This window comes from Callorhinchus milii, unplaced genomic scaffold, assembly GCF_018977255.1.
Source record: "Callorhinchus milii isolate IMCB2004 unplaced genomic scaffold, IMCB_Cmil_1.0 Scaffold2, whole genome shotgun sequence".
NCBI lineage: Eukaryota > Metazoa > Chordata > Chondrichthyes > Chimaeriformes > Callorhinchidae > Callorhinchus > Callorhinchus milii.
The window spans coordinates 125,169,273-125,185,978 of record NW_024704743.1 but is presented as its reverse complement, the minus strand read 5'-3'; the positions used below and the strand labels follow the sequence as shown (position 1 = coordinate 125,185,978).

The window sequence follows — 16,706 nt, the reverse complement described above, 5'->3', positions numbered from 1 at the left end:
CTCCCCTCTCTCCCACACTCCCCTCTCACACACTCCCCTCTCTCTCTCACACACTCCCCCTCTCTCTACACAGTCCCCCTCTTCAAAAACTCCCCCTCTCTCACACACTCCCCCTCTCTCTCTCACACACTCCCCCTCTCTCCCTCACACACACCCTCTCTCCCTCACACTCTCCCTCTCTCTCTCACACACTCCCCCTCTCTCTCACACACACTCCCCCTCTCTCTCCCTCACACTCCCTCTCTCTCTCACACACTCCCCTCTCCTCACACACTCCCTCTCCTCACACACCCCCCTCTCTCTCTCACACACTCCCCCTCTCTCTCACACACACTCCCCTCTCTCTCCCTCACACTCCCCCTCTCTCTCTCACACACTCCCCCTCTCTCTCTCACACACTCCCCCTCTCCCTCACACTCCCCTCTCTCTCTCTCTCACACTCCCCCTCTCTCCCTCACACACTCCCCCTCTCTCTCCCTCACACCTCCCCTCTCTCTCTCACACACTCCCTCTCTCTCCCTCACACTCCCCCTCTCTCTCTCTCACACACTCCCCCTCTCACACACTCCCCCTCTCTCTCCCTCACACTCCCCCTCTCTCTCTCACACACTCCCCCTCTCCCTCTCTCTCTCTCTCTCACACTCCTCAGAGACCGCCCAATCGCGCGTGAGAAGCGCCCCCACGTGACCTGATGGGAGGGCGGCAGCGTGCGTGGGGTCTGCGTGATGACGTATGCGGGGGTTACGCGGTGACGTGTGTGAGCGCCGGTGGCCGTTGGCGGCCATGACAGTGAGGGCCGCGCGCGCGGGGGGAGGGGAGGGGATGGCGCACCGCTATCTGCTGCTGTCCCGGTGCTGCCGCGGCCTCAGCCGCTACCGGGGCCCCGCCCCCGCCTCCGCCTCCACCGTCACAGCCCAACACAGCGCCCCGCACACGGTGAGAGCGGCGGGGGGGGAGTGGGGGGTGGGGGGAGGGTGTGGGGGTGTGTGAGGGGGAGAGGGAGTGGGGGGAATGTGACGGGTTCGGGAGAGACATATCTTGGCTATTTTATACCCCCCCCCACTGGACACCCCCTCCCCCCACTGACACCCCCCCCCCCACTGACACCCCCCCCCACTGACACCCCCTCCCCCCACTGACACCCCCCCCCCCCACTGACACCCCCTCCCCCCCACTGACAACCCCCCCCACTGACACCCCCCCACTGACACCCCCCCCACTGACACCCCCCCACTGACACCCCCCCCCCCCACTGACACCCCCCCACTGACACCCCCTCCCCCCCACTGACACCCCCCCCACTGACACCCCCCCACTGACACCCCCCCCCACTGACACCCCCCCCACTGACACCCCCCCACTGACACCCCCTCCCCCACTGACACCCCCCCACTGACACCCCCTCCCCCCCACTGACACCCCTCCCCCCCACTGACACACACCCCCCCCTTGACACACCCCCCCCCACTGACACCCCCCCCCCCACTGACACCCCCCCCCACTGACACCCCCCCCCACTGACACCCCCCCCCACTGACACCCCCTCCCCCCACTGACACCCCCCCCACTGACACCCCTCCCCCCCCACTGACACACCCTCCCCCCCCACTGACACACCCCCTCCCCCCACTGACACACCCCCCCCCCCACCCCCCCACTGACACCCCCCCCACTGACACCCCCCCCACTGACACCCCCCCACTGACACCCCCCCCCCCCACTGACACCCACCCCCCCACTGACACCCCCTCCCCCCCCACTGACACACACCCCCCCCTTGACACACCCCCCCCCCACTGACACCCCCCCCCCCCACTGACACCCCCCCCACTGACACCCCCCCACTGACACCCCCTCCCCCCACTGACACCCCTCCCCCACTGACACCCCCCCCACTGACACCCCCTCCCCCCCACTGACACACCCCCCCACTGACACACCCCCCCCACTGACACCCCCCCCACTGACACACCCCCCCCACTGACACACCCCCCCACTGACACACACCCCCCACTGACACCCCCCCCACTGACACCCCCCCCCCCACTGACACCCCCCCCCACTGACACCCCCCCCACTGACACACACCCCCCCCCACTGACACACCCCCCCCCACTGACACCCCCCCCACTGACACCCCCCCCCCACTGACACCCCCCCCCACTGACACACCCCCCCCCACTGACACACCCCCCCCCACTGACACCCCCCCCACTGACACCCCCCCCCCCACTGACACCCCCCCCCACTGACACACACCCCCCCACTGACACCCCCCCCCCCCCCCCACTGACACCCCCTCCCCACTGACACCCCCTCCCCCACTGACACCCCCCCCACTGACACAGCCCCCCCCACTGACACCCCCCCACTGACACCCCCCCACTGACACACACACCCCCACTGACACCCCCTCCCCCCCCCACTGACACCCCCCCCCACTGACACCCCCCCACTGACACACACTCCCCCCCCACTGACACACCCCCCCCACTGACACCCCCCTCCCCCCCCCCACTGACACCCCCTCCCCCCCCACTGACACCCCCCCCCACTGACACCCCCCCCCACTGACACCCCCCCCACTGACACCCCCCTCCCCCCCCACTGACACCCCCCCCCACACTGACACCCCCTCCCCACACTGACACCCCCACCCCCCCCCACTGACACACAGCCTCGAATTGACCAATTTACCACAAACCTCGTTTTTGGGAAGAAAAGTGAGCAAAGTCGTGAGGCCCATCTCCATCTCCATCTCCATCTCCATCTCCATCTCCGGCTCCGGCTCCACTCCTCTCCCCATGGACGGGATGGTCAGCCTCTCTCTCAGCTCTGGTCTCCTGTCGCTCTCTATATCTTTCAGCGTCAATTAGAAAAATAATAATAATTTGGTCCCTCAGTCCACGACTGTGTGTGGGCGCTGCTGTGTGCTCTGCCGCGTTTCACCCACAAGATACACAGTCACTATTTTGTGAAGCGCTTTGAGACATCTCAACGATGTGCTAAGACCGATATGAAATGCATATATAATTGTAGTGTATTACAGAGCGCCCTCTGCACAGGCTCCTCAGGAATAAATACAACAAGTTATTTTGTTTTTTTTTGAAAAAAGTGACTTGGAAGGTTATTATTTGAGGCCTTTGAACTGTTGAGCAGACCCCAGGTTGAAAGTTTGAATAACAAGTCTATAGGGTACCCTAACTCTCCATCGGAGCTGCTTATCACATACACTCCTGTCTTTTGGAGCAGAGACTTGTTTTCTTTCAGAATGATGGAGTAGTTTTGTAGTCGCACAAACCAGTGTTTGATGTTTAGTAAAAAAAACTCCTTTCTTTAGCATCCGTCTCCCCCAGAGGCTACTTGCTGTGTTATTGCAGATTGCTCTGTCTAAATATAAGGCAAAATGTTTCTGCTCAGTGAGTTCGTGGAAGGGCTGTTTGCGATGGGACATGAACTTTGTGCCCATTGACGTGGGATTGGAAGAGAAGACAATCAACACTGACATTTTGTTGAAGAGCAGTGTTTGGAGAATGATTTGTGTTCGTTAAATCTGTAAGTTGTTAGGATCTGGCTAGGGTACAGGTCTCCCCATAGCCCTGATCATCCCCACTCCCCCGCACTCTCCCCATAGCCCCGATCAACCCCACTCCCCCGCACTCTCCCCATAGCCCCGATCAACCCCACTCCCCGCACTCTCCCCATAGCCCTGATCAACCCCACTCCCCCCTCTCTCCCCATAGCCCTGATCAACCCCACTCTCCCCATAGCCCTGATCAACCCCACTCCCCCCCCTCCCCATAGCCCTGATCAACCCCACTCCCCCCCTCTCTCCCCATAGCCCTGATCAACCCCACTCCCCCCCTCTCCCCATAGCCCTGATCAACCCCACTCCCCCCTCTCTCCCCATAGCCCTGATCAACCCCACTCTCTCCCCATAGCCCTGATCAACCCCACTCCCCCCTCTCTCCCCATAGCCCTGATCAACCCCACTCCCCCCTCTCCCCATAGCCCTGATCAACCCCACTCCCCCCTCTCTCCCCATAGCCCTGATCAACCCCACTCCCCCACTCTCTCCCCATAGCCCTGATCAACCCCACTCCCCCCTCTCTCCCCATAGCCCTGATCAACCCCACTCTCCCCATAGCCCTGATCAACCCCACTCCCCGCACTCTCCCCATAGCCCTGATCAACCCCACTCCCCGCACTCTCCCCATAGCCCTGATCAACCCCACTCCCCCGCTCTCCCCATAGCCCTGATCAACCCCACTCCCCCTCTCTCTCCACCGGCCTTTCAGGCAATGCATTCCAGATCCCAACAACTCGCTGTGTGAACACATTTCTCCTCTCCTCCCCTCTGTTTCTTTTAACAACTATTTTAAATCGGTGTCCTCGGGTTACCGACCCACCGCCAGTGGGAATAGTTTCTCCTCGTTCACCCTATCGAATCCCCTCATCATTTTGAAAACTTCTATTAAGTCTCCTCTTAACCTTCTCTGCTCCGAGGAGAATAATCCGAGCTTCTCTACCTCTCCTGATAACTGAGGTCCCTCATTCCTGGTGCCATTCTGGTCAATCTCCTTTGCACCCTCTCCAATGCCTTGACATCCTTCCTACAGTGTGGGGCCCAGAACTGAACCCAGTCTCTCGCTGAGGCCTCACCAGTGTTTTATATAAAGGTTCATCATAACTTCCTGACTTGTGTATTCTATGCCCTATTTATAAAGCCGAGTATCCCGGATGCTCTTTAACAGCTGTATCTGCCTGTCCGGCCACCTTCAGAGATTTACTATATGACCCCCAGGTCTCTCTGTCCCTTCACCCCCATTAAGACTGGACCATCAGCTTATATTGCCTCTCCTCATTCTTCCTCTCAAAATGCATCACTTCACATTTCTCCACATTAAACTCCATCTGCCACGTGTCTGCCCGTGTTACCAGTCTGTCTCTAACCTCTTGCAGTCGGTTACTATCCCCCTCGCTGTTTACTACTGTTTCCAACTTAGTGTCATCTGCAAGTCGAAGAGGAGTGTCTTGAGACAGATCTTAAAGGAGGCAATGGAGGGGGCAAGGAGAAGGGACTGTGGGATGGAGTTCCAGAGGGTGGGTGCAGAGTGGCAGAAGGCCCGCCCGCCAATGGTGGGCAAGGCCGGAGCCTGCTAACTGGAAGGAGCGGGCAGGTTGGTAGGGGGTTAGAAGATCGCAGAGGTAGGGGGGAGCAAGGCGCTATATTAAATGCAAGGATTATTATTTCCTGTTAATCAAGTGTCGTTTACAACCTTGAGTGAAAAGTTTTGCTACTTTATTTTTTTTAAAAAAAGTTTGTATGTAATTTTTAGATTGACAATTGTTCTTGTAGCTTTCAGAATCTGCACCAAGACGTGCCAGATTGGAGAGGAACAATCTACTGACAAGTGTACTTGGTGTGTGCGGGCAATTGTACACCCGACCTCCAAAAGGTGAGGTACCTTTAACTTTGGTTAAATATCTGTAAACATGTTAATTTATGCCTATAATAATAATAATCCTTGCATTTGCTATAGTGCCTTATCACATCTTCTAGACAACAACAACAAAATTACATTTGATACAGCGCCTTTCACATCGGGAGGACGTCCTCAAAGTCCTTCACAGAATATACTGTCAAGTGAATTGACTATATATTTTGTGGGTGGAATATGGCAGCCAATCGCGCACAACAGCGTCCCACAAACAGACGTGGATTGAGTGACACAACATTTTTTAAAAATTGTTACCCCAAACGATCCACCAATCGACTAACAACCAGGTTCCTACTCACAGCTGGTAAACTGAGGCGTGTGGAGTAAGGAAACTCGCCTTAGGTTTCGCTCTGCCCGGTAATCAAACCCAGGTCTCTCGCTTGCGAGGGAGGGCTCTAACCCCTGAGCTACAGGATTCCACAATTGTAGTGATTTCAAGATCCTCGTACTCCCTTAGAATCACTTTGTACTCCAGCACTTCCCTACTACTCCGACCTGTACACTCCCCTCCCCACCCCCCACCAAGACTCAAAAGTTTAGGATATAGGATTCCTTGAATCAGACTCTGCTATAAAGCTTGAGAGATTGGGCAGCACCGTGTGATTCAAGGAATCCGATATCTAAAGGCACCGTGATTCAACCAGGGGAAGTGTTCCTAATGGAATTCACTATTAGTCCTGTAGCGTAGTGCTTAGAGCTGTTGCCTCGCAAGCGAGAGGACCCAGGTTCGATTCCTGGGCAGTGCAGAACCTTAGGCAAGTTTTCTTATGTGTCAGATGCAGCAACAACAACAAAATTACATTTGTTAGCGCCTTTCACGTCGGATACCCGGCTCACCCACAACAATTCGACTTTACAGTATATCTTGTGAAGCGCATTGAGACCTTTCAACAGCGTGATAAGGCGCTGCTTCAAATGCAAGGATTATTATTTTTATTGTTAACTTTGCTTGTGAAATATATGCAGCTATTTCAGGCACACCCACTCTTAGGCAAATGAGCACTGGTCTTTGTGAAGGAAGGATACTGTGCCCTTCAAAACAGATTTTTCCGATCGTATGAGGATACAGGAGATATGCAATAACTGGGGCAGGTTCTGTTAGTAAGTAACAGCTTCGAGATGAATTTTTGGTGCTGATAAATTTGAGGCCTTGGCATCTCACTCATCTTTCAGTAAACCGTTCAGCCTGGACTGGATATATGAGGTGGCACTGCTCTTTGTGCCTTTAGGAATAGCCACTTGAAAGCGAGGAACAGATACCTGGAATAATCCTTACATTTAATGTAGAGCCTTTCAGGTCAGGAGGACGCCTCGAAGCTCTTCACAGGAGATACAGGCGAAGCTACACACATCGGGGAGGGCCGTTTTGTCCGAACTTAAGTGAATTTCTTCTCGCCCAGCAGAGGAGCGGTAACACCTCCTCCCTCCCTCCCACTGGGCGAGAAGGGGACTGAGATGATTGACCTCCTGGAGCCGCTTGTGAGTCAGTGGGCTCCAGTTATCAATCAAACAAGAGAGTGAACAAAACCATTTGCCCCCGTCAGAAAGGTTTATCTCTTTGGTGTTAAAGTGGGTCCTAATTCAACCCAAGAATCTCAGACTGCAGCTGTATGTCTCACCTTGCTTCTGGATGAAATGAACTACACTGTCCCCTCCTGAAGTCTGTTCATGATTTTCTGATCGCGGGGAACACAAGCGACCTTTGGATTACGCTTCTTGATTTTTATTTATGGATTTTGGTCAGGACGGCTCAGTGGTAGCGCTCTCTCTCTCTCCCCCACCCTCTCTCTCTCTCTCCCCTCCCCCTCTCCCCCCCCCTCTCTCCCCCCCCTCTCTCCCCCACCTCTCTCTCTCTCTCTCTCAACCCCCCCTCTCTCTCCCCACCTCTCTCTCTCTCTCTCCCCTCCCCCTCTCTCTCTCTCTCTCTCTCTCTCTCCCCCCTCTTTCTCCCCACCTCTCTCTCCCCCTCTCTCTCTCTCTCTCTCTCTCTCTCTCCCTCCCTCTCTCTCCCCCCCTCTCTCCCCCCCTCTCTCTCTCTCCCCCTCTTTCTCTCCCCCGCCATTCTCTCTCCCCCCCTCTCTCTCCCCCCTCTCTCTCTCTCCCCTCTCTCTCCCCCCTCTCTCTCTCTCTCCCTCTCTCTCTCAGTCAGGAGGTTGTGGGTTCAAGCCCCAAGTCAGGACTTGGAATCACACAGTCGAAGCTGATGCTCCAATAGAGCGCTGGGGGTGGGGTGGGGGGCACTGTGGGAGGTGCCATCCTTGGGAGGAGACGTTAACCCGAGGTCCCGTCTGCCTGTTCAGGCGGATGGTAAAGATCCCGCGGGGCTATTGGAAAAGAGAAGGGAGTTTCTCTCTCTCTCGGTGTCCCGGACAACAATCCTCCAAATAGTATTGCCCACTCGCCCCACGGCTGTTTGTGGGGACGCTGCTGTGTGTAATTGGCTGCCGAGTTTTGTCCACAAAATATACAGTCACTACACTTCACAGTACATCCTCTGAAGCGCTTTGAGAAGTCTCAACAGCGTGATATGGTGCTATATGAAATGCAAGGGTTATTAAGGATTAATGTTAGTTTCAGAATAGTCTTTGTCCACCAGTTTTCTTTCCTCTTCTTGTAAGAGGAGAGAAAACTCTCATCTCATCTGAAGGTCGCCACCTCCGACAACGCAACAACATTGTGTAGCTGTGCGATTGGCTGCTGCATTTCGCCCACAAAACATACAATCAATTCACTTTATAATATATCCTGTGAAGCACTTTGAGACGTCTCAAAGACCTGATAAGGCACTTTATCAAATGCAAGGATTATTATTATTATTGGATTGCCATCTTAGACTATGTGAGTACAAGTCCCAACAGTGGGATTTGAACCCACATGAGCACCAGCCCTGCAGTACCCCACCCACTGGGCATTTATTCACATGTCAACCACAATTGACCTGCAAAGCTGACATAGGCTTTCCAACAAGAAACATGAATAGCAAGAAGCCCAACAGATACGTGTTTTCTCCTTTCCTTTGTTGAGTTTATGAGTTTGAGGTAATACAAACATTAGGGACATAGAAACAGGAGGAGGCCATTCAGCCCCTCAAGCCCGTTCCGCCATTCTATAAGATGATGGCTGATCTGTACCTCAACTCCATTTACCCACCTTTACTCCATATCCGTTGATACCCCGACCTAACAAAAACTTATATATCTTAGTCTTGAAAATTTAATTGGATTCAGCATCCGCATATTGATGTAGTTACTTGTAGTGGAGAGGTTTTCAAACATATATAAAAAAACACATGGTTTAATTTGCAAAGTAACTTTATTCATTTTAATTTTAAACAGGTTTTGAAAAATATTTTCCTGACAAAAATTCTAAAGCAGCAAGCGAATCCGATGCGTCAAAGGAATCCAGTGAGATCAAAGGTATTCAATATAATTTATTGGTTCACAATTTATATATTTTTTGAATTGCTTAAATATATATTGGAGTCCTGTAGCTCAGTGGTTAGAGCACTTACCTCACAAGCGAGAGACCTGGGTTCGATACCCGGCTGGGCAAAACCTTGGGCAAGTTTCCTTACTCCACACACCTAATAATAATCCTTCAAAAACAAATTGGTCACTTCAATCCACGACTGTTTGTGGGACATTGCTGTGTACAATTGGCTGCCGCGTTTCGCCCACAAATATACAGTCAATTCACTTTACAGTATATTCTGTGAAGCGCTTTGAGACATCGAGAAGACGTGAAAAGCGCTATATCAAATGCAAGGATTATTATTATTATATTTTCCCGCGATTCCATCACCTGCCGGTAAGTGACGTGGTGATGGTCAGGAAGCTTTGAATCACAGGAAACGTAGTCTTGACCCATCACCACATGTGCACTTAGCGGCTGCAGTGAATTACACGAGCGCTGGGCACGTTATTGATTAAATCAGATTTGAAATGACTTCTACAGTTTGCCTGTAACTCGGACTTTGTGTAAGTCGTAGTAAATGTTATGTGAGTTTTACTGTAGTAATTAATCTCACTGTGCAATGGGAGTCCAGACAACTGCTTTCTGTTGTTACAGCTGAACGCAGGCAGGAACATTTGAAAATATTTCTAGTTGAATAGAAAGTACAAGGTTCTAACGTATGATAAGATTCAAGCAATAAAGCAAAGAAATGTTTTGGCCACAGATGTTTAAGGTTTGGCTAATATCAGAACTCGCCAGACAAAAGCTTGATCACTTTACGTAATCATCAATCTAAGAAACGAAGTGCATTTTCCCAAATAATTGGTATGTTTTCCACTTGTTTTGCTGTTGTCTTATGTTATCTTATGTATATTTTTCTAAACTATCACATGGTGGGATTAAGGATCCACGTGTAGATGGGATGTATGGAACTCTCAGTTTGGTTTGGATACTGCTAAGCATGGTGATGGGTTTCCAGGTGTGTCAGACACCCGGCTGGGCAAAAAAAAGTGGGTTATAGTGTATTTTGCCTCCTGGATAAGCCTTCATTACTGTTTGGAGGGAAGAAAAGACTTGTTTAAAATTGGCTGAATTGATAACCAAAAGCACAAAAAGGATCCACAAGTCCTTAAATTATGTTACCTGTGAACAAGCCTGTGCATAACCCACAAGTAATTTGGAAAGTCTTGCTAAACAGTCAAAACAAATGCACCATTGGAATCCTGTAGCTCAGTGGTTAGAGCACTCCCTTTGCAAGTGAGAGATCTGAGTTCAATTCCAGGCAGAGGGCGAAACCTTGGGCAAGTTTCCTTACTCCACACAGAGCCTAATAATAATCCCTCCAAAACAAAACAATAATAAATTGGTCATTTTCAATCTACGACTGTTTGTGGGACATTGCTGTGCGCATTTCGCCCACAAATATACAGTCAATTCACTTTACAGTATATTCTGTGAAGCGCTTTGAGACATCGAGAAGACGTGAAAAGCGCTATATCAAATGCAAGGATTATTATTACTGTTATTGTCTCGCACGAGAGAGGACCTGGGTTTGATTCCCTGTAAGGCAAAACCTTGGGCAAGTTTCCTGCTTCCACACATGGTTAGGAACCCTGTTGTTAGTTGATTGGCGGATCGCTTTTCCGGGGGTAATAATTCCTTCAAAATAAATAATAATAATGATGTCATTCAATCCACGGCTGTTTGTGGGACGCTGCTGTGCACAATTGGCTGCATGTTTTGCCTACAAAATGTACAGTCAATTCACTTTACTGTATATCCTGTGAAGCGCTTTGAGACGTCTCGAAGACGTGATAAGGCGCCGTATCAAGTGTAAAGATTTATTGTTATTTCTTATTGAGAATAATAATAATAATAATAATAATCCTTGCATTTGATATAGCGCTTTTCACGTCGGGAGGACGTCCCAAAGCGCTTCACAGAACACACTGTAAAGTGAATTGACTGTATATTTGTGGGCGAACGCGGCAGCCAATTGCGCACAGCAATGTCCCACAAACAGTCGTAGATTGAAAATGACAAATTTTTTTATTATTGTTTTTGGATTTTGGAGGGATTATTATTATCTTGTTGATACTCGTCAACAAGGTGATGTCTCACCACTGGAAGAGAATCTTACGAACCAGAAACCAGTAAGGATGAAGATTGTAGAAAGGTTGCATTGTATATTGATGGTATGTCGCCATGTTTCACAGATGCAAAAGCGCCAAATCCTCAGAGTTCTGGGAGCAATGGTGGAGGTGGAGGTGGAGGAAAGAAGGGAGGCAGGAAGGATGATTCGACCTGGTGGGCCAGATTACAGAAAGTAAGTGCGATTTCTAGTTCGCAGTGACCATTGTTCAACAACTGGTGGAGTTCCACAGCATATTGGTTATCACCTCTCAAGCGAGAGGATCGTGGTTACATTGCAGGACAGGGCAAGTTTCCTTATTCCACACACGTGCCTCTGTTTACAACAACAACAACAACAAAAAGATTCCATTTATTGAGCGCCTTTCACGTCGCGAGGACGTCCCAAGGCGTTGTACAGTTGGGTCAGGACCCAAGCAAGGGGAAATGGTGAGGGGAGGGAAGGGAGGGAGCGAGGAAATGATCAGGGTGAGGGGAGGGAAGGGAGGGAGCGAGGAGGGAGGAAATGGTCAGGGTGAGGGGAGGGAAGGGAGGGAGCGAGGAGGGAGGAATGGTCAGGGTGAGGGGAGGGAAGGGAGGGAGTGAGGAGGGGGGAAATGGTCAGGGTGAGGGGAGGGAAGGGAGGGAGGGAGGAGGGGGTAGAGCGTCGAGAGGGGAGCTGAAGGCTGAAGGTCAAAGAGAAAGGTTTTGAGACCGGCCTTGAAGGAGGAAAGGGAGGAGGCGGCGAAGGCACTGGGGGATGGAGTTCCAGAGCCTCGGGGCTGAGAGGCTGAAGGCCACCGATGGTAGGGCGGTTGGGGCGGGGGATGTGGAGCAGACCGGAGCCAGAGGGACGGAGGGTACAGGCAGGTAGATAGGCGGATAGTGATGTGGTCGCGGTGTCTGGTGCGGGACAGTACACGAGCTGCAGAGTTCTGAATGACCTGCAGTGTGGAGGGAGGGCCGGGAAGGCCGACGAGGAGAGAGTTCCCATAGTCCGGCCTTGAGGTGATAAAGGTGTGGACCAGAGTTTCAGCCGCGTGAGGGGTGAGGTAGTGCCGTAGTCTGGCGATGTTCCGGAGGTGATGGAAGGCGGTGCCCGTTGTGGTGCGGATATGGGGGAGAAAGGACAGCTCAGGGTCGAACAGAACCCCGAGGTTCCTGATGGCTTTGAGAGGTGGAGATGCAGAGCTGATGGTGTCAGCACCTGAGGTGCGGAGGCGCTGACGTGAGCCAATCAGGAGGGCCTCAGTTTTTCGCACGTTGAGCTGAAGAAAGTTACATCGGGGGTCGTGGAGTTGAGGTAGAGGAGGAAAGGTAGAGTTGGGTGTCATCCGCATACCCACAGGGGGAGCATATAGAGGGTGAAGAGGAGGGACTGAGGACAGAGCCCTGAGGGACACCGCACGAGACAGTGCGGGGGGTGGAGGAAAAGCCGTTCGTGGAAACAAAGTGAAGACGGTGGGAGAGGTACGACCTAAACAACAACAACAACAACAACAAGATTCCATTTATAAAGCGCCTCTCACGTCAGGAGGACGTCCCAAGGCGCTGCACAGTTGGGTCATGACCCGAGGAGGGGGGAAATGGTCAGGGTGAGGGGAGGGAAGGGAGGGAGCGAGGAGGGGGTAGAGAGTTGAGAGCGGAGCTGAAGGCTCGGTCAAAGAGAAAGGTTTTGAGACCGGCCTTGAAGGAGGAAAGGGAGGAAGCGGCGAAGGCACTGGGGGATGGAGTTCCAGAGCCTCGGGGCTGAGAGGCTGAAGGCCCGACCACCGATGGTAGGGCGGTTGGGGCGGGGGACGTGGAGCAGACCGGAGCCAGAGGAACGGAGGGTACGGGCAGGTAGGTAGGGGGATAGTAGGTTGGAGAGGTAGGAAGGAGCGAGGCCGTGAATGGCCTTGTAGGTGAGGATGAGGATCTTGAAATCAATCCTCTGGGGGATGGGGAGCCAGTTAAGGACAGGGCCTTGAAGGTTGAGGTGGGAGGACAAGCGGTGGAGGAGGATAGTGTGGTCGACCGTATCGAATGCTGCCGATAGGTCGAGGAGGACGAGGAGGCAGAGGGAGCGCTGGTCACAGATGGTCAGGATGTCATTGGTGACCTTGACCAGGGCAGTTTCTGTGCTATGGGCAGCACCGAAACCCGACTGAAGGGGTTCAAATAATGATTACTCGATTGACAGATCACTTTTCTGGAGTAATAATCCTTTCAAAACATTTTTTAAAAAATAATAATTTGGTCACTCAATTGACAACTGTTTGTGGGACAATGCTGTATTCAATTGTCTTACAGTATATTTTACAGTATTGTTAAATCCTTGCATTTGATAGAGTGCTGTTCATGTCGGGAGGATGCCTCACAGCATTTCACAGGGTTTACTGTGAAGCGCGGTGACTTTATTTTGTAGACCAGCATGACAGCTAATTTGCACACAGCAGTGTCCCACAAACAGCCATGAAGTGATTTATCTGGGGGAATGTTGGTCAGGACACCGGGAGAGAAAGAGAATCTCCCATCTCTTTTTTAAGGCGCACGTCAGGTGGCAAGCACTTCAATTACACCTACAGAAGCCTAATTAAATATGTTTTTGTTCGTTGGCCTGGTTGAAAGTGATGTGGAGCAAAAGGTGAAACATAATGTTGTATAAATTAAGGTGAATATTGTCTGATCACTTAATTATGCAATGTTTCCATAAGCGGCATTTTGTTTCAAATGTATTGTTGAATATTTTACTTGTAATTGCATTCTATGTTCCACCATCGGTGGCCATGCCTTTAGTCATTACTCCCCCAAACTCTGGAGCACTCTCCTTCAATCCCTCCTCTTTGCCCCCTCCTTCCCCATCTTTGTAACCCGCCTTGAAGCCCTGCCTGTTCGACTTCCCCTCGGCTCGTGTCGGGCTCCAACACTCTCAAGCGCTGTGGGTCCTGCCCTGTGTGAGGGGCGCTGTATAAATGCAAGTTGTTGTGGTTATGCTGTGAAAGGTTTCAGTGGTGTTTTTTCCTGTAGGGTGACATTCCGTGGGACGACAAGGAATTTCGGTTTTACTTCTTAGGAAGTGCAGCAGTTTGGGCGGCTGTTGTTTATTACTTCTTCTTCAGGAATGCGGGCCGGGAAGTCACCTGGAAGGACTTTGTTAACAACTACCTTTCCAAAGGAATTGTAAGTAAACGGGAAACCCTGTATCTGTTCATAGCTCTGGTGAGCAATTGGTGATCCTGTCTTGCACTTGACAGAGCTTCATTCGTTACTTGTGAGATGTGAAATCCGGCTCCTGTTCCTCCCTCACACCCTCCACCCCACCATCAAAGGTGAGCATTCAGCCTTTACGCCCCAAAACTCTCCCTCAATCTTCTTGCCTTGACCCCTCTCTCCCCTTTTCATGTCCCGCCTGATAACCTTCCTTTTCAACCGTGCTTATGGTCACCTCCCCCCACACCCCCCACCACCGGCTCAGAGTCAGGCTCCCCCACGATAAGCGCTCTGAGATGCTGCCTGTGGAGGACGCTATATAAGTGCAAGTTGGTGTTGTTGTTCCTTGTTTCAATTACAATCACCTAATGGAATTCTGTTAATTTATCGTCCTCTGAAACACTATAAACTACAGAGCATGATTATTTGTAAAAGTAAAAAAGTGACATTTTTCACATTGAAATGTCAGAATCGGGCCCCCCCTCTGTCCCAGTCTCTACTCCGGTTCCTGAACCAGGAGGGGCCGCAGTAATAATAATAATAATAATCCTTGCATCCGATATAGCGCTTTTCACGTTGGGAGGACGTCCCAAAGCGCTTCACAGAACACACTGTAAAGTGAATTGACTGTATATTTGTTGGGGAACGCGGCAGCCAATTGCGCACAGCAATGTCCCACAAACAGTCGTAGATTGAAAATGACCAATTTATTATTGTTTTTGGTTTTGGAGGATTATTATTAGGCTCTGTGTGGAGTAAGGAAACTTGCCCAAGGTTTCGCCCTCTGCCTGGAATTGAACTCAGGTCTCTCGCTTGCAAAGCGAGTGCTCTAACCACTGAGCTACAGGACTCCACAGTATTCCAGAGCATTCACTGCTGATGGCAGCACAGCCCGGCCCGGCTCATCAGCAGGACCTGGAAGGGCCGACCAGTCACTGGGGGCCGGGAATCCTCCCCCTCAGCTCCTGGTAACCCCACAGCCAAAGCCCTAACTAACGGGGAGGGGGGTCCTCGCTGGACAAGCAGCGGGAAAGCTGCCGGACAGTGATATCAATGGCCGAGCGGTGTGGGTTTAGCGGGTTACACTCCAGCAGTTACCCCAACACACATTCTGGGGCCCCCCCAAACCTTGGCTCTCACCAACCTGCGCCTAATACTCTCCGGAATTAGGTAAACAGGGGGTGTCCCTCCAGAGAGAGAGAGAGAGAGCGCATTCTATTCCAACAACCTATGTGTGGGATTTCCATGTGTAGTTGGGATGCATGGAAATCTCGGTTTGGTTTGGAGACTGTTAAGCAACAGTGACGGGTTTCCACCATCAGCTTATATTGCCATATATCAGTCAACAATATCTAGTAATACTAAAGTATCTAATCAAAACATTACCTCCAGTTTGGTACGTTTCTTATTAGGTTTATTTAATCCTAAAAATGTTCCCTATGACACAGGCACGATGGGCTGAATGGCCTCCTTCTGTGATGTAGGATTCTATGATTTTCTTTTAAAAAATATATTGCCATCGGCCACCCCCCTTCCCCTCCCCTCCCTTCTCCCTCTGACCCCAGCTCGAGTCTGAAATACTGTACTCTGTCCAGCACCTTGAGACATCCTCCCGACGTGAAAGGCGCTATACAAATGTAATGTTGTTGTTGTTGGGTGAACGCATATTGCACTGAGTTTTTTTTTTGCATTATAAAACGTTTACCTCCATCAGCTGGTGCTGAGGGAATAGTGAGAGCAAGTCAGTGGCAGAGATTGGGGTCTCCAGTTGCTCTGTTGGTTTATTGTGCAGGTTTTCAGTTTGCCTGTAATGGCAGCGGTTGGTGAGCTTCCTCGGAAGTGGCTGTTGTTTGTGCTAATTTGTACCTTGCAGTTTATTGGCAGCTGGAGGCAGCGTTGTGTAATAAATCTGCCCTCTTTTTGTCTCTGAACAAAGCCACTGAGTGGATTAACCTTTCTCTTTAACACTTAGTAGAGCAGCTTTTGTCCCAGAGAGAAATCAAAGTACAGTAGCTAGTTGTGAATAAGAGGAATAACAACAGATGACATTTCCACAGCGCCTGCTGCTCATATCAGGGGCACGTCCCAAGGCGATGGGCAGTCTGGGATTTGGACCCGAGCTGGGGGTTGGGATCAGGAGGGTGGAGGGCAGGGAGGATGGGGGTATGAGGGTGACCGAAGGCTCAGTTGAAGAGAAGGGTCTTGAGACAGGTCTTGCAAGAGGCGAGGCAGAGGGGGCAGAGAGGCTGAAGCCACTGTGGAGCAGGCCGAAGCCCACTGAGCTGCGAGGTCAGTATGGACAGAGCGGATAGATTTGGGGTTTAAACGTGGAGCTAGAGCCGGGTTTGTTCATCATAGAATCATAGAATGTTACGGTACAGGAGGCCATTCGGCCCATCGAGTCTGTGCGGCTCTTTGGCAGAGCAACTG

At 51.6% G+C, this 16,706-nt stretch overlaps 1 protein-coding gene across 2 annotated transcripts in view; it reads left to right on the top strand.

Moving 5' to 3' along the window:
• The first annotated feature begins 791 nt into the window (after positions 1–791).
• The window catches only part of afg3l2 (AFG3-like AAA ATPase 2), a 35,327-nt gene continuing 19,412 nt past the window's right edge, over positions 792–16,706 (top strand). For both annotated transcript variants that reach the window (XM_042332061.1, XM_042332060.1), the window contains exons 1-5: positions 792–936; positions 5,360–5,459; positions 8,837–8,917; positions 11,171–11,280; positions 14,094–14,246. In XM_042332061.1, the coding sequence (XP_042187995.1) occupies positions 823–936; positions 5,360–5,459; positions 8,837–8,917; positions 11,171–11,280; positions 14,094–14,246 (558 nt within the window). In that variant the 5' untranslated portion in view covers positions 792–822. The remainder of the gene's footprint in view (positions 937–5,359; positions 5,460–8,836; positions 8,918–11,170; positions 11,281–14,093; positions 14,247–16,706) is intronic.